Source organism: Panthera pardus, unplaced genomic scaffold, assembly GCF_024362965.1.
Source record: "Panthera pardus isolate Hobbes unplaced genomic scaffold, ASM2436296v1 HiC_scaffold_18, whole genome shotgun sequence".
Classification (NCBI taxonomy): domain Eukaryota; kingdom Metazoa; phylum Chordata; class Mammalia; order Carnivora; family Felidae; genus Panthera; species Panthera pardus.
In genome coordinates, this window is record NW_026526743.1 from 33,882,619 (window position 1) to 33,903,139 (window position 20,521).

At 56.1% G+C, this 20,521-nt stretch overlaps 1 protein-coding gene across 7 annotated transcripts in view; it reads left to right on the top strand.

Annotated features, from left to right (window-relative positions):
• SLC12A3 (solute carrier family 12 member 3) overlaps positions 1 to 20,521 on the top strand; it is a 37,956-nt gene that overhangs the window by 6,176 nt on the left and 11,259 nt on the right. For 2 of the 7 annotated variants that reach the window (XM_019455877.2, XM_019455878.2), the window contains exons 9-22: positions 4,245 to 4,329; positions 5,288 to 5,442; positions 5,735 to 5,842; positions 6,538 to 6,661; positions 8,610 to 8,711; positions 9,595 to 9,750; positions 10,449 to 10,548; positions 11,265 to 11,376; positions 11,791 to 11,931; positions 13,066 to 13,172; positions 14,527 to 14,609; positions 15,642 to 15,815; positions 16,450 to 16,551; positions 18,432 to 18,543. In XM_019455877.2, coding sequence (XP_019311422.2) covers positions 4,245 to 4,329; positions 5,288 to 5,442; positions 5,735 to 5,842; positions 6,538 to 6,661; positions 8,610 to 8,711; positions 9,595 to 9,750; positions 10,449 to 10,548; positions 11,265 to 11,376; positions 11,791 to 11,931; positions 13,066 to 13,172; positions 14,527 to 14,609; positions 15,642 to 15,815; positions 16,450 to 16,551; positions 18,432 to 18,543 — 1,661 coding nt within the window. Of the gene's footprint in view, positions 1 to 4,244; positions 4,330 to 5,287; positions 5,443 to 5,734; positions 5,843 to 6,537; positions 6,662 to 8,609; positions 8,712 to 9,594; positions 9,751 to 10,448; positions 10,549 to 11,264; positions 11,377 to 11,790; positions 11,932 to 13,065; positions 13,173 to 14,526; positions 14,610 to 15,641; positions 15,816 to 16,389; positions 16,552 to 18,431; positions 18,544 to 20,521 lie in introns of all 7 variants that reach the window. The other 5 variants (XM_019455880.2, XM_019455881.2, XM_019455883.2 and 2 more) reach the window with 3 other exon arrangements.

Genomic DNA, 20,521 nt, shown 5'->3' on the forward strand with positions numbered 1-20,521 from the left:
ACGCTTGTTTTTTTAACCTTGAGAAGTTCTGTTTCTCTTTCAAATAACGCTTCCATCCTTAAATCTCCCCCGGCCCTTCGTGGCTCTTGAGCATAAAGACATCGGGCCATTTACGTGTCTCTTCGCCCATCCCGTTCTCTTGAGCTGGACAACTGGGGCCTGCCTCTATGTCCCGATTCCCAGCTAAGAGTCGGACAACATGCTTATTGAGTGGATAGAGGGTGAAACGTACCAGATGGGAGGCTTAGAGTGAAGTACAAACTGGTAGAAGGTGGGAGAGAAGGGCAGGCGGATGTTGGCAGGGGCTCCGGCAAAACTCCTGGGTGGAGGTAGGGCTGAGGCTGGGCTTTGAAAGCCGTGGTGTCTTTGCCAGGGCAGGATCAAGGAGATAGATGGTGTGCATGTGGGGTGATCGGTGAGAGCCTGGCTCTGTGCTTGGAGCCCTTTCCCCCAGGCTCCAGTCCCACTCGAAAGGTGCTCCTTGAAGCAGTTTTTTAATGTTTATTTATTTATTTTTGAAAGAGAGAGAGAGAGAGAGAGAGGGAGAGAGAGAATCCCAAGCGGGCTCCACACTGTCTGCACAGAGCCCAACACACGGCTCGAACCCACAGACTGTGACATCATGACCTGAGCCAAAACCAAGAGTCGGACTGAGCCACCAAAGCGCCCCTCCTTGATGCATTTTCTTAAACGAGTTAAGAATTGTGCCTTGGGGATAGTCTCCACCCAGCCTGGCTCTAACTGGGTATGCCTGGGCGGTACCCAGCGTGGCCTGGGAATCCCGGAGTGGCTGTGTTTGTCTGATTCCTCTTCCTTTTCTGGGGAGCGGCCAGGAGAGGCCTGGTCTGCCTGTCCACGCTGAGGTCCCTGCAGTGGCCAGTCTTGTGCTCAGACAGCCTGGTTCCCCTGCCAGCCCCGTTACAGATCATCGCAGCCTAGCGATTTATCCAGACACCTCGTCCAGCTTCTCAGGTAGCAGGCAGCTGTTCCGGACCCAGTAGTGGGGGGGAAGGGGGGTGCACCTCCACTCTGTCCTAAATGCCCTCAAGCCCCCAAGCGGCCCTTCCCTCCTGCATCCAGCCCTCTGCCCATTTTGTGAGACAGTATGTCCTCAACGGGAGAGAAGCTTCTATTCATGGAGACTTTATGCAAGTCCCTTAAAACTTCCCTGGGCTTTAGCTTTGCCAACTGTCAAATGGGACTAACAGCCCACCGCCCCCTCCCCTTCGCAGAGCAGGGAATAAGGATTCCATGTGCTAATTTATGTGATGTGCTTAGAACAGTGCCCAGCATGGAGACAGTACTAATGGCTAGTAGTCAAGGTTGTGGTAATTTTTACTATGTGGCCGCCGGGTACATTATACTCAGGGGGCTCATGCCCTCATCACCCCCATGTTACAGAGGAGCAAACCAAGCGCGGAGAGGGCTGGGGTGGCCCAGGGCCACACACACACAGGTGGCAGAGGAGCTGGAATGCAAGTTTCTAGAACCAAGAGGCCTCAGCGTCATCCTAAGTTTATTATTCAGTGGATATGTTTTGAGCACCTGCTTTGTGCCTGCATCTTGTGGACACAGCGGGGAAGAAAACAGGCACAAGTTCCTGTCCTCATGGAGTTGACATTCTCGTGAGAGAGACAAGGCACCGAAACATAAGGAGGACGTGGAGTGAGAGTGGCTTGTGGGTGGTGCTGGGGAGAGAAACGAAGCAGAGGGAGGGTAGGGAATCCCTGGGGGCGGGGGTGGAGGAGCTGGTACAAATTCGCACAAGGTGGCGGGAGACCTCAGAGAACGTGACATTTAAAGGGGTGACGTCAAGGGTGCCTGGGTGGCTCAGTCCGACTTCAGCTCAGGTCATGATCTCGCGGTCCGTGTGTTCGAGCCCCGCGTCGGGCTCTGTGCTGACAGATCTGAGCCTGGAGCCTGCTCCGGATTCTGTGTGTGTCTCTCTCTCTCTGCCCCTCCCCTGCTTGTGCTCTGTCTCTCTCTCTCTCTCTCAAAAATAAACATTAAAAAAAAATTTTTTTTAAAGGGTGACATCAGAGTTACCATCATATTAATCCCTCACACCGCCCGACCCTTTAGCACTGATAGAGCAATCTCGTGACCAACGTCTCTTCACAATCAGCCTGTGCTATGGCCGAGGAAAGCTTTACTAGCTTAATTTTCTGATGGGGAGGCTGAGGCTGAGAGACAAGGGACTTCCAGGTGACAGCTGTGGGGTCTGTGCTGCATCTGTGGTCCCAGCACGTGTCCCCGAGCACGACACAGTCCCCTCTCCTAACTGCTCACATTTGTGGGTGCTGGCTGCGTGCCACGTTGGGTTATCGTCTCACAGATCGGGGTTCGGGGCATCCCTAGGCTCAGAGAGGTGAAGGGGCTTGTCCCAGCGCACATACCCCTGAGAAGAGATGGGCTGGGATGTGGGCACAGATGTGCCTGACTTGTGAGCTGGGCTCAGAGATTTCAGGCCAAGATGTAGGGGTAGGATGGAGGCCGGGTGTGCCCACCTCCCACGGCTGCTGTGACCACAAACACAGGGGCTTAAAACAGACACTGGGGCGCCTGGCTGGCTCAGTCGGTTAAGCTTCTGACACCGGCTCGGGTCATGATCTCACAGTTCATGGGTTCCAGCCCCGCGTCGGGCTCTGTGCTGAGAGCTCAGAGCCCGGAGCCTGCTTCGGATTCTGTGTCTCCCCCTCTCTCTGCCCCTCCCCTGCTCATGCTCGGTCTCTCAGAAACAAACAAACAGAAACCAAAAACAAGCAAACAAACAAAAAATCCCAGATGTTTATTCTTGCACAGTCTGGAAGCCAAAAGTTCAAAACAAAGGTGTTAAGGGCCGTAGGGGAGAATCCTTCCTTTCTTCTCCCAGCTTCTGGTGGCTCTGACATTCCTTGGCATGGAGCTGCCTCTCTCCAGTCTCTGCGACTGTCTTCACCCAGCCTTCTTCCCTCTGTGTGTCCCTGCCTCTTCTCACAGGAACACTAGTCATTGGATTTAAGGCCCACCCAACTGGGTATGACCTCATCTTAACTAACGACGTTTGCAAAGACCTTATTTCCAAATACGGTCATAATCTGAGGTTCTGAGCAAACACGAATTTTTGGAGATGCTGTTCAACCCACTGTAGGTGGGAGGGGAAGTGGAGGCGGTCCGTTGGCCTTGGGACCAGGGGGACCCTGTGTGTTGACCTAGTCAGGCCATCCTGGTACCCAAGGAAGAGCTGCCGGGCCCCCCAAAGCAGACACTGCAGTAGATCTGGAAGCTCCAGGTCCCCCAGCCTCGCTCCAGCAACGCATCTCTGCTTCCGCTTGGCTCTGGCCTGCCTCACCTTTCCTCCCACCCCAGGGCCTTCAGAGCCACCTCAGCCGTCCCCTCTGCCGTGAGGCCCTCCGTGGTCGCTGCACCGTGTTGCTCTCCCTCCTTCCCCTTGTTCTCCAGCACACTTCAGGCTGTCCCGTGACAGGTGCCGCCCTGTGTTGGCGGGACCTCCTTCCCTGGGGCACAGGGTCCTTAAGGGCGGGGTCCGGGGCTCGTTCATCACTGAGTGACCATCGATTCCAACTCAGGCTCCTGAGTGTCTGAGGCAGGGAACTGGTTGTTGCCAGCTTTGTCCGGACCTGCCTGTGACGCTGAACGGTCTCGTGGTCCCTCCAAGCTCTGTAATTTGTGGTTCTACCTGCCAGCTGTGGAAAAGCTGGGGAGGTGCACGGATGTCCTTCCCAGTGCCCGCGTGGCCTGCCCCTGGGGCTGGGGTCTACACCTGACGGGGGGACCCTGCTGTAAGGGTCCCTACCTGTGTTGCACCACCCAGCACCAGCCCCCCGAGGCCTGAGGCTGCGGACTTGGTGTGGTCAGGACAGAGCCGCCCCTGGCTCAGCCGGCTGGGGCCTCCGCTCCGCTTCCTGGCCTCAGTTTCCCCACCAGCAGGGTAGGGACACCCTGGCCACTGCCCAGGAAGTTATGTTTGAGGAAGTGTCTGGAAGAGTGGAATACACTATGTGTGCATGTGAAGATTTGTTATTTCTGCTAGGAAAATGCCAGCAGAGAGGTTCTCCTCAGAGGAGAGTTTGGGGCTTGTCTGTATGTTAATTGCTGTGGAACCACACAAATCAATGGGTACCTGACGGTGATGCACACACAGCCAGCAGTTGCTGGCCCATCTGGGCCTCAGACAAGAGAAGGGCCTGACGGAGGCCCAGAGGCTGCCTGATGCCTTCTCTCTCTTCCTCCCCCTCCCCCAGGACCCTGCTGTAGCCATTCCCAAGGGAACGCTCATGGCCATTTTCTGGACCACTGTCTCCTACCTGGCCATCTCGGCCACCATCGGTGAGTAGCCAGCCCAGACCGCCGGAAGGGTCACACGGGGCAGGGGGCTCAGCTCTCTAACAGGGAGAGCATGGTGACCGCAAGAAGTGGACCCTCAAACCTTCTTTTTGGGGACAACCGGTGGTGACCAGAACATCTTCGGGGGGGGGGGGGGATGGTCGTTTGTGGTGGGGATGGGCACGGTCAGACCAGGCTCCTCTGGTCCCTTCAAACCTGAGGTTACAGATTCAAGAGTGGGAAATTCCTAGAGGACAAACAATACTCTGACCCAAGGACGGGTAATAATGACAATAATGATGATGGTGGTGGTGGTGAAGACGACACTAACCGCTGACTCAACCACATGCCCGGCCCTTGACATGCCTCACCACATTCAATCCAGGCACTGCCAACCCGCCATTTTACAGAGGAGAAAAGCAGGGCTCAGAGAGGTTAAGTGACCTGCCCAGGGTCACACAGCCACTGAGTGGTGGAGCCAGGTTTGAACCCAGGCCTGGGCTGTTGACACTTGCCTCGCACTGAGATCCTCACAGGCGCTCTGGCTGCCCGCCACCCCCTTGTGAGGTGAGCCGCTCACGGATGGCCGAGGGACACGGCCCCGGTCACAGCCAGCCAGGTCTCTGCTTTAAGGACATGGTGATCTTCACGGGTCACTGTAGGTCACCGCGCCGCTGTAGAATGGCACCGACAACGAAAGCGACGGTCATACTTGCTTCCCAGGGTTGTTTCAAGCGCTTAGCGGAGCGCGTGGCACGTCGTGAGTGCCTCTGCACGTTAGCAGATTTCATTGCCGTCATCGTCGTCATCGTCCATTAGTAGTGGCACACGCTAAAGGGAGAGCTGGCCCCTCAAGCAGCCGCTCGCCCTGTGCAGAAGCGGCCAGTGTCTGGGGTGGGAGGAGAGGAGGAAGGAGGGAAGGGCGGGAGGGAGGCCTCCCCAAGCCCTACTGCCCCTTCAGGCTCCTGCGTGGTTCGCGATGCCTCCGGGGTCCTGAATGCCACGGTGACCCCCGGCTCGGGCGCCTGCGAGGGGCTGGCCTGTGGCTACGGCTGGAACTTCACCGAGTGTGCCCACCAGCACAGCTGCCGCTATGGCCTCATCAACTACTACCAGGTACGCGCGGCCTCTGCCAGGGAGTCTGGCCCAGCAGACGCGGGGAAGGACCAGACAGAGGCTGGAACAGGCTGGGACACACATGGTTTGGGGGGCTGGGTCCCGGGCGCGGGGGAAAGAGGTTCAGGCTCAGGTGGGGGGCCCCTGGGCCCAGTCCCTGACTCGGTGGGCACTGGGATCTCCAGGCGGGGAGTGTGGACTCGGGGGCCTCAGTACCTAGCCCCTGCCTGAGGTGAGGACTCCGGGCGTGAGGGGCCCCACCGTGAGGGGCCCGAACCCCATGTCCTTGCAGACCATGAGCATGGTGTCCGGCTTCGCGCCCCTGATCACGGCCGGCATCTTTGGGGCCACGCTCTCCTCCGCCCTGGCCTGCCTCGTCTCCGCCGCCAAGGTCTTCCAGGTGAGGCCGCGGAACGGGGCCGCGAGTGTCGGAAGGCCCGGTGGAAGGGTCCCCAGGTGACCCCTACAGAGGCCTGGAGGTATCATGGGACGGGGACGTCTAGACTGAAGGAGAAAGGGGGCTAGCGAGCAAACCCGCAGGAAGCGGCCCCCGTCCCATGGTGTGCTGCAAAGGGCACCCGCATTTCCCTCCCAGAGTCTCCCTTGTGCAGCCTGGCGCCCTGCCTGCAATTTCTCTGACCCAGTCTCACCCCCACGTGGGCCACCCCCTCTCTTTGCCCCCTTGCTAGCTCCCTGGTGACGTGGGGGTGGGCAGGGAGATGATTCCCTTTTAAGAGACAGAAGCCAGGGGGCGCCTGGGTGGTTCGGTCAGGTAAGCGTCTGACTTCGGCTCAGGTCACGATCTCACGGTTGGTGGGTTGGCACGCGAGTTCAAGCCCCATGTCGGGCTCTGTGCTGACAGCTCAGAGCCTGGAGCCTGCTTCAGATTCTGTGTCTCCTTCTCTCCCGGTCCTTCCCCCACTCATGCTCTCTCAAAAATAAACGATTAAAAAAGAGACAGAGAGAGAGAAGACAGGACCCAGACTGGGGCAAGTAGTCTGCTGAGGTGGAGGGAGGAAGCAGGGCCAGCTGGGGCTGCAAGGGAGGGGAGGGGGGCGCCCAGCCTGGGGTAAACACGTCTTCCTGTGCCCACAGTGCCTGTGCGAGGACCAGCTGTACCCACTGATCGGCTTCTTCGGCAAGGGCTACGGCAAGAACAAGGAGCCCGTGCGCGGCTACCTGCTGGCCTACGCCATCGCCGTGGCCTTCATCATCATCGGTGAGAGGCTGCCAGGGTGCAGAGGCTTGTGAGGGCCGGCAGGGCTCCTCTCTGTGCCGCTCACCTTGGCGCCCAGCGCCCAGCCAGGCCTGGCAGGGAGTGGGCACTCGTGGAATAACTCTTGAGCGAGGCCCTCTCTGGGAGAACACTCGGGAGGGTCATGCGGTGCCCGCCCCTCCCCCGCCTCCAGACAGGGTGGCTCCCACACCACACCAGGCAGGTGGACCATTCTATTTTGTTAGAAGGGACCCTACCTTCTTTTCCTGCTTCTGTATTCCCGTGTCCTGGCAAGTTGCCTGCACCCCCCAGACACCAGGTCTGAATTAGCCCCCGGGACAACTTTGGAGCACAGGACAGCTCGTGGGAGCTGATACAAACAGCTCAGTCAGTATCTCTGTAGGTGTCTAAACTCATTTCTCCACCCTTGAGCTGCCAGCTCCCTTGGACTTCAAGATCGAAGATGCCCGAGGAGACAGGTCCCAGTTAATCAGTTAGTTAGATGGACTTTCTTTTCTCTCTCTCGTTTTTTTTTTTAGATTTTTTAAAAAATTTATATTCGTTTTTGAGAGAGAGAGAGAGAACAATTGGAGAGGGGCAGAGAGAGGGGGAGACAGAGGATCCGAAGTGGGCTCAGGGCTGACAACAGAGCCCAAGGTGGGGCTCGAGCTCACGAATTGTGAGATCATGACCTGAGCTGAAGTTGGACGCTTAACCGACGGAGCCATCAGGCGCCCCAGATTGTCTCTCTATCCTGGCTTTGCCATAAGCCAGCTGTATTGCTTTGGACACATCATTTTTACCTTCCTGAGCCTTGGTCTCATTTGCAGAATGGGAGAGATAGTGCAGAAAAGGTGTGTCATAGATGGGCAGGAAGAGACCGGTGTGCACACATACACACACACACATGCACACGCATGCATTCGTATACGCACACACTCCCCAGTGCTTCCTGGTCTCCTTAACCAACAAGGCAGAACTTGCTAGAAAATAGGTGGCCGCACCAAGCAAGGGCGGTGGCCACGCTACGGCACGCTGACCCTCCGGCCCCTGCTCTCTATGCAGGAGCAGGGTGGGGGGTTCGGCTGGTGGTCCCGTGGTCCTGCTCCTCACGCTGGCATCAGCGATCCCTACCAATCTACTCACGTCCACTCAAGGGAACCTTTCCAGACACCGGCTGCTCTGGATCCTGAACCAGATGAGGAGGCAGCAGGGCCGCCCCCGGGGGATGGAAATGACTAGTCAGGCCTGGGCTTCCCCAGACACACCTCTGCTTCCTGCTCACCGTGCAGTCCACCACCCCCCCCCCCCGACTCAGATTTGATGTCCTTTTATCTGGGCGGTTCTGACTACACTTCAGACTGAGAACCATCATTTCAGATGCTCTGGGGCAGGGCTCTTGTGGCGGATTCAGTGGAATCGTGCACAGAGGCCCTGATGCATAAGAGGTGCTTGTCTTGTTTTGGGATCCCCCAGAAGCAGGCCCTGAGACAAGGATACACATACACAAGTTTGTCTGGGGTTTCTCGGGGCAGTGGCAGGGAAGGAAGTTGTTCTTGAGTGGGTTTCTACTGAGGGCGGAACTGTGTGTGTCTTGTGGTCTCAGGGTTTCAGATAAAAGATGGTATATGTCCCGTGTCTTTGGTCACGCTGTAAAGTGTATTTCCTACTATAATTTGTGTTACAAAAAAAAGTGTGACAGCCACCGTCCTTGTGATCCCGTAGCCTCTCCCACTGCTCTGCATCCTCTTAAGAGCTGGCATTTTACAGTTAACAAAACATCGGCCCCTTGAGTGGCACAACACGATGGACCCATGTCACAGATGAGAAGGCCGAGACTCACTGAGCCTCTGTGGCCTGTCTGGAATCCCCCAACTGCGAGGGAGGGTGCCAGGTGGCTCCCTGGCTGGTTGCCCAACAGACTGTCCTCTCTCCCCTCGGGTCCTTGAAGCTGAGCTCAACACCATTGCCCCCATCATCTCCAACTTCTTCCTGTGCTCCTACGCCCTCATCAACTTCAGCTGTTTCCACGCCTCCATCACCAACTCGCCCGGTAAGCAGCCCCCTCCACCCTTCTGTGGGAGGAAGCACCTGGGGCGGGGGCATGGGTGGGGGAGCGGAAGGCGTGATGCAGGTGGGCAGACCAGAGTCACCTCCCAAATCAAAACCAATTCAAGGAATCATTGAAATCATCATCATAGTTGCTGTCCTTTCTCAAGCACGGACAGTGTCCCCTGTATGTGGATTCATACACTGTTTCCGGGGTGCAGAGATTTTTCTAGTGCCTTCCTGCACCAATTTTACAGGAGTCAGGAGTCTGACTCCCCAGAAAAGGAAGAGAATGGCCCAAAGTCACAGAGAGGGTTGCTGTAGGTCGTTTACTCCACAGCTCTTGGGGTGCCGCCTCTTTGCGTCATCGATTTCTATCTTTGTCCTGAAAAACTTCTAGCAGATGGCAGTAAAGAGTCTCGAGAACACCTTTTTCTTATTATTATTAGGCCCCGAATCCCCAGTGGGCTGGTCGTCAGGCCACCTTTGCCTTAGACTGGAGGCTGTGGTGCCCCACAGTCGTGCTGTGGGGCAGCTATCAGTAGTGGTGGGCCAGGCACGGCCCGGTGGCATGGAGCCCCGCAGAACCACATCCTTCCTCGTGCTCTCACCCCCTGGCATCCCTGGGAGACACGGGAGCCGGTGCTGTTGCTGACGCGTGGCTGTATTTGGCCAGAGCTGGATGCCTCCTCCTTGGAGTGGCCAAGTGCCAGCCGAGGCGGGCGGGCGGTCCTCCCCGGAGCCTCCAGGCCCAACCCCAGGAGAGCCAGGTGGTGGGCACAGCCCGGGATCCCGGCTCTGGGCTCTGCTGGTGTTGCCACCCAGGCCCTGCCCCAGCAGCACCGGCCCAGGGGGAGGCTCGAGTGTGACCTGTGTCCCCCGCCCAGGGTGGAGACCCTCGTTCCGATACTACAGCAAGTGGACGGCGCTGTTCGGGGCGGTCATCTCTGTGGTCATCATGTTCCTTCTCACCTGGTGGGCAGCCCTCATCGCCATCGGCGTCGTTCTCTTCCTCCTGCTCTACGTGATCTACAAGAAGCCAGGTGTGCGGTCTCAGGCTGCCCAGGGGCCCAGGTGCCCCTTCTCCCCCTGAGGGTGCCAAGCATGCCATCGTGCCCTTCGGCCCGGCTGGAGGGCCTGTGTCGGGCTCTGTGCTCTCAAGGGCCCTGCTCTGACCCTCCAGCCTCGTCCCTCCCAGTGGGGTGAGAAGCCTACGGGAAATGTGTCTGCTCAGAACCCACATCTCTGGGTCCGGACCACCCCCGCCGGCACCCAGGACCCAGGAATTGCCTGCCCAGGTCCATCCTCTTGAAAAGGCCGGCCTGCTGGTGTGCACACCCGGGCCTGCGGGTGGCCAGGGGCTGGCTGACCGCAGGGCAGGTGGACACAGCGTGGTGCCCACATACACGCAAGTGCGGATCCAGGGGTGATAGTGGTCTGGGGACAGGACGCAGCAATCCGGGAAGGCCTGGAATTCTAAATTTGAACCTGGTTTTCCAGGTCGTTGTCTGCTTGTCAAGGGAGGAGAATATTTTATAGAGTTTGATCCTATGAAGTATAACTTTTAAATATGTAGCCGTATGACGTGTGCAAACATCAGGAAGAGATCTGTAGGCTGTCCACCTACCAGCCAGCCCAGCTCCCGTGGTGCTCGATTCCTAAAGAAGGTCAACGTCCCCTCCCTTGGCACATCTGGCTTCTCCCGGGGATTTCTAATCTTGTGCTCACCCCTCCTGCTCAGAGGTGAACTGGGGCTCCTCGGTTCAGGCTGGCTCCTACAACTTGGCCCTGAGCTACTCGGTGGGCCTCAACAAGGTGGAAGATCACATCAAGAACTACCGGTGAGCAAAGCCATGTCCCTGCTCTGGGAGGCTCCAGGCCAAGACCCGTGCCCCTGCCCCGGGGAAAACCCAGGGTGGGCGCGGTCCTTGCTCAGAGAGGGAACAGAGGTGGAGGAGAACCGCCCTGCGGGGAGGAGACTTGCTTGACAGGGCTCAGTGGGGACCAAGCAAGTCTAGTGACCTCTCTGTACCTGAGTTTCCACAGCAGGATCTGCTCTTTGAAATGCAGAGGGCTCTAGAAGGGCGATCGGGTGTTGCCATCCCTGCCACAGGTGTCCGTCAGGCTGACTATGACGAACCTCTCCTTAGAGGGAGACTCGGGTGTCCTGGACCCCTTCCCACCACACCTTAATAGCTAACAGTCAGCCATTAAGTACTTACGTTGCATTGCTGCACAAAGTGCCATCCGCCGTCTCACCACGGCCCTCTGGGGTGTATGAAATTACCACGGTCACTGATGAGAACACGGAGGCACAGAGAAATTACGTAGCTGGCCTACGGTCACACGGCTGAGGAGTGGCCAATTTTGGCTCCAGCTGAGTGTGGCAGCGGCCCTTGACCAGAGGCCGAGTCACCCACCCAGGTGACACAGAGATCTTGTAAATGCTATGTCTCCCCACTCCCAGTCTTTACGCTTCCCGGCACCTGCGTTTTGCACCCAGACCCCTGTGGGCTCTGTCCAGATGGCTCACGCCCTTTTCCCTTCCCCTCCTCAGCCCCCAGTGCCTGGTGCTCACGGGGCCCCCCAACTTCCGCCCGGCCCTGGTTGACTTTGTGGGCACCTTCACCCGGAACCTCAGCCTGATGGTCTGTGGCCACGTGCTCATTGTGAGTGGCCCCTGCGGGTGGGGTGGGCACGTACCCTTGGAGGAGCCCCGGGCATGAAGTCCATACTTGGAAGGGTGGCAGGCAGCATTGGGGGCCGTGGAGGACGGAAGGGCTGTGGAGAAGCAAAGCCTACCGGACCCTGCTGTGGGCCTGGTTCTCTCCCCTCCCCTGTTCCAGTCACCAGCTTCTCCCCACTGCCCTACCTCTCACCTCTTGCCTCCATTTTCCTTCCCCCACCCTGCTCCCTCCTTCCCTTCTCTTCTTTCCCTCCCCTAACTCCATATGGGAGAATGGGCACCTCTGGGTGTGGCTGAGCCCATGGGGCAGCCTCCAGGGAGGAGAGGGGCTGAATCTCATTCAGGCCAGAGGGTGAAGGAAGGAGCCCCTGAGGTCACCTGCTCCCCCCACCTGCAGGGACCCCACAAACAGAGGATGCCTGAGCTCCGGCTCATTGCCAATGGGCACACCAAGTGGCTGAACAAGAGGAAGATCAAGGCCTTCTACTCAGACGTCATTGCCGAGGACCTCCGTAGCGGTGTACAGATTCTCATGCAGGTGCCGTGGCTTTGGTGGGACAACCCGGAAGGCAGGATGTCCTAAGGGGCTAGCTGAAGCTCCTACCCCCACAGGAGTCTCCTACCTTCCTCCCCTTTCCAGATATGCTAATTTGGGGCACTTTCTCGGGGTGCCCAGGGCCTAGGGGAAACTGACCTGGAAGTCTGTGGGGATGGTGGGAGCTTGAGCCGTCCTTGTTTTTCTTTTCTGGTATAATTTACAGACAGCAAAGTGAAAAAGCATTAAGTGTATAGCCTGATGAATGTTTACATAAGCAGATACCACCCAGTGGTATGAGGCCACCGCTCAGACCAAGTTCCGGAATGTTCCACCAGGCCATTCATTTTACTGCTCAGGTGTCTCATGTGTAAAATGGGATAAAATAATAGGTGTTAATTCTGAGTCAACACTGGGAGTCCTTTCTAATAATTCTAAATATTTCTCACGATTTTTTAAAAAAGAACATATAGGGTCTTTTGGGGGGGGTATGAAAATATTTTGAGGATAGCAGCGATGGTTGCACAACATTCTGGATATCTTAAATTCCACCGAATTCTATACCCTTTAAAATGGTTAATTTTGTGTTATGTAAATTTTACGTCAAAAAAATTTTTTTTACATTTTTATTTTTATTTTATTTATTTATTTATTTACTTACTTATTTATTTATTTATTTTACAGGGGACAGCGTGAACGCAGTCCCCCACTACCACAAATTACGCAGTCGAGTTTCCCACATTTGGGGATTTTTTTTTTTTTTTTTTTTTACATTTTTAAACACTGAAAAAAGAAATACAAAAGATGGGCAGGTGAGATGGCCTGGGGATACTCTAAAGCTTGACATCCAAATTCAAGTCACTTGTGATGAGGAATAATTTGCTGGAGAAGCAGGAACTGGAATAATCCAGAGCTAATGGGGACGGTGCAGTGATCGTAGCTTCTGGTTGTCACGTCACCTTTCTCACAGGTGTGTCCAGACAGGCAGGACCCTGAACTGGCAGGATGGGATTTCTGAGCCCTCGCCACCTGGCAAAGAGGGCAGCGGGGGCTGAGAGAGCCCCACCCTCGTCACAGCACAGAGCCCCTGTGGGGCACGAGGCCTGGTCCCTCACCCCAACCCCCTACCCCTTGCAGGCCACAGGTCTCGGGAGAATGAAGCCCAACATCCTGGTGATTGGGTTCAAGAAGAACTGGCAGTCGGCTCACCCGGCCACAGTGGAGGACTACATTGGCATCCTGCAGTGAGTGAGGGCACGAGGGAGGCAGGGCCTGGGGTCTCTTGATTTGCGCCTTGGGAGTATCCTGGGCCTTGGGAAGCAGTGGGTGTTAGAAGAAGGCGATTCAAAGCTCAGGAAGAAACAGACCCACTGAGGGCTCGCCACTCTGGGGCACGGACACCAAGATGGGCAGGGGCAGGCAGGGAACACAGAGAAGGGGACCGGCCGGGTGTGGGACGATGGGGAGCGAGCTGGAGTGAGCAGCTGTCACTTGGCTGCAGCCAGCCGTGCCCAGGCAGAAATGTGGGCCTGGGCCCAGTGTTGCCCAGATCTTCTGGTTTTTCAGAGAAGTTGAAAATGTGGGTTTTTAGGTGAAAACCTTAAAGGCCTCCCGGGAGGCGACCGTGTGGGGACTCCCTGCGGACTTCAGGGTGAACTCCAAACCTTTTCTCCTTCAGCTCTTGCTGCTCAATGGCCAGCAAATGCCTGCCTGGGTTGCTTTTCTGTGTTGATGTGGCATAGAGAGGCAGTGTATAGTAGCATTTCCAGAACAAAGGCTGAGTGCTGGGTACCTGGGACCTGCTTCCGGGTCTGCTGTGAACCAGCTGCCTGACTCTGAGCCGTGCACCTGGGCCACCGCGGACACAGTCACAGCAGGAAGTGGTGGGATGTCTGTTCAGCACTCCACCCCCCAGCTTCGGTGCTCCAAGACCCCGAAATGCTGGGGCCTGAGAAGCCCCTGTCCCAGAGATGTGTAACTGAAAGAACCCACGGGGGCAATGCTTGGCTCATCAGATCAAGCCCTACTGGTGGTCTCCGGGGCCCTCTGTCAACCGGGCAGTAAATACACTTCCGGGGTAGGAGTCTTCTAGACATTCCACATAGACAAGCTATTGGCTGCCTTCCTGAGCAAGGCCATTCCTGTGTCTGTGCCTGCCCTCAGGGTTCTGTCTCAGCCATTTGACTCCAGACCCAGCTGGCCACTTCCTTAGCGTGCAATCATGGGCAAGTTACTCCCCAAAACTCAAGTTTTGGATCTATAAGATGGGGCTAGCGATTCCCATGCCCGCCTCTGTTGGCAGGGTTGTGCAGATTATCCAAATGTGTCAGGAGGACAGAGCCTGCTTCAAAGACTGGCCTGACTTGGCTTCCCTCTGAGTACAGGGTTCACAGCATCCATAGTGCCACAGACCATAGAGCCAGAGGGGTCCTGGGGGGCTCTCCGGTTCCACTTGCTTGTCACAGAGAGGGGGAGACGAGGCCCAGAGAAGAGGGGCATGGTGGAAGGCAAGGCCAACTCTAGGCATCTGGTCTCCCGGGGGCTGGGGGCTGAGGGCTGGGACCGAGAGGAACCTGACCCCACCTCTTCTCCTCCCAGCGATGCTTTTGATTTCAACTACGGTGTGTGTGTCATGAGGATGCGTGAGGGGCTCAACGTCTCAGAAGTGATGCAGGCACACAGTGAGTACACGCCCCACCTATTGGCATGCCTGTCAAAAGCCAGAACAGGAGCCCAGAAAGTTCTAGAACCCGATTTTTTTTAAGTGGTAGAGGGAAGAGAGAGAGAAGTTAGTAAGGAATAAAAGCTCATATATTCATAAAAAGTTAGCTTTTGATGGCCTCTTAGAACTCATCAGGTTTCCAAATGAAGAAACCAAGGCCCAGAAAGGAGAAGTGATCAGCTCAAGGCCACACTTCCAGCTGGGTGCAGAAATGAGACTGGAACTCAGGGCTCCCCAATCACTATCAGGGTTTTTGCAACCAGATGAGATAAAGAGGATCTAAGAGGAGAGAGAAAAAGAGGGAAGAAAGGAGAATGCCCAGATAAAGACACTGGAATATGAAAATACACAGAGAAAGGCCACGGAGACGGGACATCTCTGAGACCGTCTTTGGGGCACCGAGGAGGGATGTGTTTTACGTTTAGTCATGCGGGAATCTGCAGACCCTGAATTAGTCATGTTTGCAGGGCTGAAAGAAATAATATATGGTCTAGAAAATAAGTGGGGGCGGCACAGGGGGAGCTGACAGGTACAGATGCTACAGTTCTGGCAGGTGGGGACCGGGGCGTGCTGACCCATGTCACCCTGTGCAGACAGCATGCCTGGCACACAGCGGCTGTGCAATGAATATTGATGCAACCAATATTTACAGAACAGCAGCCCGTGCTCCTGACAGACGTTATGCTAGGCGCTAGGGGTACTGCAGGGGTAAAACAAAGTCTGCCCCTGGGAAGCTGCTGTTCCCATAGGAAGTGCAGTGGACCCACAAGTCATTTTAGACAGTGAAGCCGACACAGGGCACGTGGTCCAAAAGGCCTCTCGGAGGAGGGGGACTTTCGCTGAGAAGGGGAGATGCTGTGAGGGCTCCTGGCTCAGGGGCAGGGGCCAGGTCAGTGGAAGGTGAGGAGTCAGGACTTTCCAGTATAAGGGGGAGCCTGGAAGTGCCCTAGGCAAGGAGAGCCTGGGAACAAAACTGTCCCCTCTCTTGCAGTTAACCCAGTGTTTGACCCAGTGTTTGACCCAGCGGAGGACAGCAAAGAAGCCGGCACCAGCGGGGCCAGGCCATCTGTCTCAGGCACACGTCAGTCCCCACCCCACTCAAGGCGCTCTCACCTCGTGGGGCAGCTAGTGGGGGGCCATGAGGGAAGCTGGTCAAGGGCAAGAGGTGCTCGAGACCCTTGGGGATGGGTAACTGGGGGCCAGAGCAGGTGGGCTGGGGCAATATTCAACATCACAGCCCTCTTTGGGAATTCAGTATCCTGACATTGTGAGGACCCACCCAGCTGGCTCTGCAGCCCATGTCCGACCCCTTCAAAGGCACCTGGCCACACTCAGATGTCAGGGAGGAGAGGAGTAGGCTTCTCCTTCAGTCCTTTCCCACTGATGCTCTGGGAGGCAGGGGAACAGCACAGGAGTTGGGGGCATCCGGTGGGCATTTGAGAGGGGCACAGGGTTGTTTTTAAGAGAATGGTCCCTGGTCTCCAATGCCCACCAGAATCCTGGGAGAGAGACGCTAGGAGCAAGGGAGGGGCATGTCCTAGCACTGCATGTCTGGGACTGCCGCTCCTGGTCCACCTGCCTGACAATCGGGTATGAGGGTCTCACTGTCAGGAGAGCCACTGATGGTGATCCGGGCCAGTCCCCACCATGCATGCCCTGAGCAGGGTGCTTCTGGCCGCTGTGTGCGTGGCCCGGGTGACAGCGAGCCCACCTCACAGGGCAGGTGGCTCTGTTTTCAGACAGACACAGGCATTTGAATGTGCACTGCTCTGAGGTGACCTGCCCCTGTGCTCCCGCAGTGGACCCCGAGGCCCTGGTACGGGAGGAGCAGGCCAGCACCATCTTCCAGTCTGAGCAGGGCAAGAAGACCATAGACATCTACTGGCTATTTGACGACGGAGGTCAGTGCCCCCCTGGACACCAGCTCTCCCCAAGGCTGTCTTCCCTACATGGCCTACCCTTCCTGGCCACTCTGGACAAGGTTCCTAGAGGGACCCTGGGGCCCAGAAAAGGGGAATAGGGGCCTTTGGGCCCACCTCTGGGCTTGGGGGAGCCTGGCCGGGCCCCTCTCTTGGCCCCCTGTGTTTCAGCTGTAAAATGGAGCACTTTATAGGAGGAGCTGAGTTTGGCACAGGATGGAATGTTCAGACAAGCTGGGCCTTAGGAGCCACGGGCACCCGCCATAACTGGGGGAGATGGGCCAGTGCACAGAAAAGCTGTAGGAATGTTCTTCTGTTCCCAAAGAAATATACCCTCTCCCATTTTTCTTAAGATACATGCCCCTCAGCTTTATTATTCCATGTAGACAGAAATAGGGCCCCAGGTAGACAGAAAATGTTCCCGCTCCAGTAGTATGTATCCTGTTGGTGAAAGTTAATATAGAGAGAACGCTTACCCTTGCTTGACATTAAGTGCTTTCCGTGGGCTAACCTAATGCAATCCCTAGGTAGGAAGTTGTTTGAGACTCCTTTACAAATAAGGAAACTGAGACATAGAGTGGTGACGTAATTTGTCCAGGGTTATGCAGTGATGAGTGACAGCTGCTCTTGGCCTTCTATGAAGGGATGACAAGGAAGGATGAGGGTTCCCATCCATTGGTCAAATCTTTCATCTTCAAAAAATGCCATCAATCCAGATTTTCACATGCAAAGCCCCCACTTATTATAAACATATTTTTTAATGCTTATTTATTTATTTATTTATTTTTTAACGTTTATTTATTTTTGAGACAGAGAGAGTCAGAGCATGAATGGGGGAGGGTCAGAGAGAGAGGGAGACACAGAATCTGAAACAGGCTCCAGGCTCTGAGCTGTCAGCCCAGAGCCCGACGCGGGGCTCGAACTCACAAGCCGTGAGATCGTGACCTGAGCCGAAGTCGGACGCTTAACCGACTGAGCCACCCAGGCGCCCCAATGCTTATTTATTTTTGAGACAGAGTGCAAGCGGGGGAGGGGCAGAGAGAGAGGGAGAGACCGAATCCAAAGCAGGCTCCAGGCTCTGAACTGTCAGCACAGAGCCCGACGTGGGACTCGAACCCACAAACTGTGAGATCCTGGCCTGGGCCGCAGTCGGACATTTAACCGACTGAGCCACCCAGGAGCCCCCAATTATTAAATGTCAGCTCACTTACTTAAAAACATCATGCAGATGAGAAAGAATGAAATCATGCCATTTGCAGCAACGTGGATGGTCCTGGAAGGTATTATGCTGAGTGAAAAAGTCAGTCAGAGAAAGGTATCATATGTTTTCACTTACATATGGATCTTGAGCATCTTAACAGAAGACGATGGGGGAGGGGAAGGGGGAAAAATATTTACAAACAGAGAGGGAGGGAGACAAGCCATAAGAGACTCTTCAATACAGAGAACAATCTGAGGGTGGTTAAGGGAGAGGGGAAAATGGGTGATGGGCATTGAGGAGGGCACTTGTTGGGATGTGCACTGGGGGGTTGTATGTAAGCGACGAATCATGGGAATCTACCCCCAAAACCAAGAGCACACTTTACACGCTGTATGTTAGCCAATTTGACAATACATTATATTAACAAATAAATAGAATAAAAACATCATGCAGGCCGAATGAACCCCAGCCCACAGAGCCCCGTGTGCCACCCTGCTTTAGTCTAGCACCCTCGTTATACCGATGGGTAAACTGAGGCCCAGAGAGGGGAAGAGGTTTGCCAGGGGAAGAGGTTTGCCAGTGGCAGAGCGGGGCGAGAACCCGGAGGGTGTTTTGACCTGAGAGCACTTCCCTCTTGATTTACGGGGACCCTCCTTGCCAGGCCTCACCCTCCTCATCCCCTATCTCCTCGGCCGCAAGAAGAGGTGGAACAAATGCAGGATCCGCGTGTTCGTGGGGGGCCAGATCAACAGGATGGACCAGGAGAGAAAGGCGTAAGTGGGGGCTGCTGGTCCAGAGCCCGGCTCTCCCCAGGGGTGCCCCCACCCCCGCTACCCGCACCTGCACCACTGCCCCGGCTGGGCTCAGCTCTCCCCAGGTCACAGCAGCGGTGAGGGGGCTCTGGGCCGGGGCAGGCTTCGGTGTCCTGTCCCCCTTTTAATAAGCGGCAGGCGCTCTAGTTCCAGCCGTGAGGGAGAGGAGTGTTACACTTTAAAACCACAAAATCTGCTCAAGGAGAAATCTGTGTGAAAGGAAGGATGAAGAAGGCCCCTCCTGCTGAGAGGTGAGGTGGGGCTGAGGATCCTTCAGGGCGACATCCCCCCGAGCTTGGGATGCTGTTCCTGGTGAGACAGGAGGTGACTTCCGTGGCCAGGAGACGGGGCCGCAGATCCTACTGAATTTCTTGGTGGGAAGTGACGTTTAATTCTCCTCCAATTGTGTGGCTCACTCCACAGGAGAAGGGCCCTCTGCCGGGAAACCCAGGCTAATCTGCCTCACCCGGAAAGAACAGGCCTGGCTGGGGAGCTTGGCCGGCAACGGCTACCGGTCACAACTTAGCCATGGTGGTTTGTGGGTTTTACTGATCGCCTCTCTCCGCCAGGAGATGCTGGTTTTCTCTTGAACATTGCCATATGACATTTCCTTTTAAGATGTGGCTAAGTTTCTAAGTCGAAAAGGAAAGAGAAGAAACTCCGCCCAGCCTCTGGTGCCCTCTGCAACAATCCCAGCCACGACGCCCCAGGGCCGGGACCCTGTGGCCTTGCCACCCTGGTCCTGCACCAGGACTACGTCCCCATGATGCCTTCTCAGTCACCCCTTGTGAGAGTTAAGGGTGACCAGCAACCCCATCTCCTTGTCCTCACCCCTGCTGAGAGCTTCTATACCGGAAGGCCCTTCCCAGCAGTACCGAGGAAAGCGTTGCTTAGAAAGAACAGCATCTAGCTTCTCTGTGATCTCCAGAAACAGGCCAGGAAGGCTGCTTTGCCGGCTCAGCTTCCAGTTCCAGCCCCCGATGGAAGCCGGGCTCAGCAGGTTTAGTTGAGCTCAAGACCATGGCCCCATGGGGGTCACGGGCTGTCCTGCATGGGAAGGTTGTAGAGTGTTCTCTCCCTCCCAACCGTCCCTCCACCAGGCCAAGCCCTCTTCCCCCCTCTTTGTGACCCCAAGACCAGGCTTGTGCTGCCTCCTGCCACCCCCACACTGCACACCAACACATCTGCCCACAGCTCTGCTTCCTAATTTCACTCCCGAGTTCAGGGACCAACAGCAGCTTGATACCTGGGCCCCAGCCTGATCCTTAAGGTTTATCCCTCCCTCCTACCTCCCCCAGCTAGCCGCTCACTGCTCCCCCTTCACCCCCTGCACCCCCATGTTCTCACTCATTGGGACTTCCCACCCCCATGCACTCAAACCCTGCCAGCTCATTCTGGAGTATCCCCAAAGTCCCGTCCCGTCCAAGAATTCTGGTGCAGTGGGTGGGCTAGAACCAAGTCAGGTATATTATTTAGAAGGCTCCGGTGTGGACACCACACCCCCTTATAGTAATCTTACACACCAGGCACTGTCTGGCTAGCTTGCCGCCTCCTCCATGAAGCCCTCCCTGACTGCCACAAACCATGGCGTTGGCGTCTCCTCCCCTGTTGCATGCAAAGCCAGTGCTATGTGGCTGTCGCTCCTGGTTCTGCATTTAGCTCATGTGTGGCATCTCTGTTTCCTTAGCCCACCCTGTAATTTCCTGTGGTTTACCTTCCCATCCCTTAGACCCTTGTTTCTCAAAGTGCGGTCCGTGGAGCAGCCGTATACATCACCTGGGAGCTTATCAGAATGCAGAATCCCAGGCCCCCGCCCCCGGCCAGGTGAATCAGACTGCGTATTGTGACAAGGTCCCCGGCAGATGTATAGACACATTAAACCGTAAGGTGTGCTAGTATAGTACGGAGATACTCGGGGAAACCCTGCTTCATCACTTTT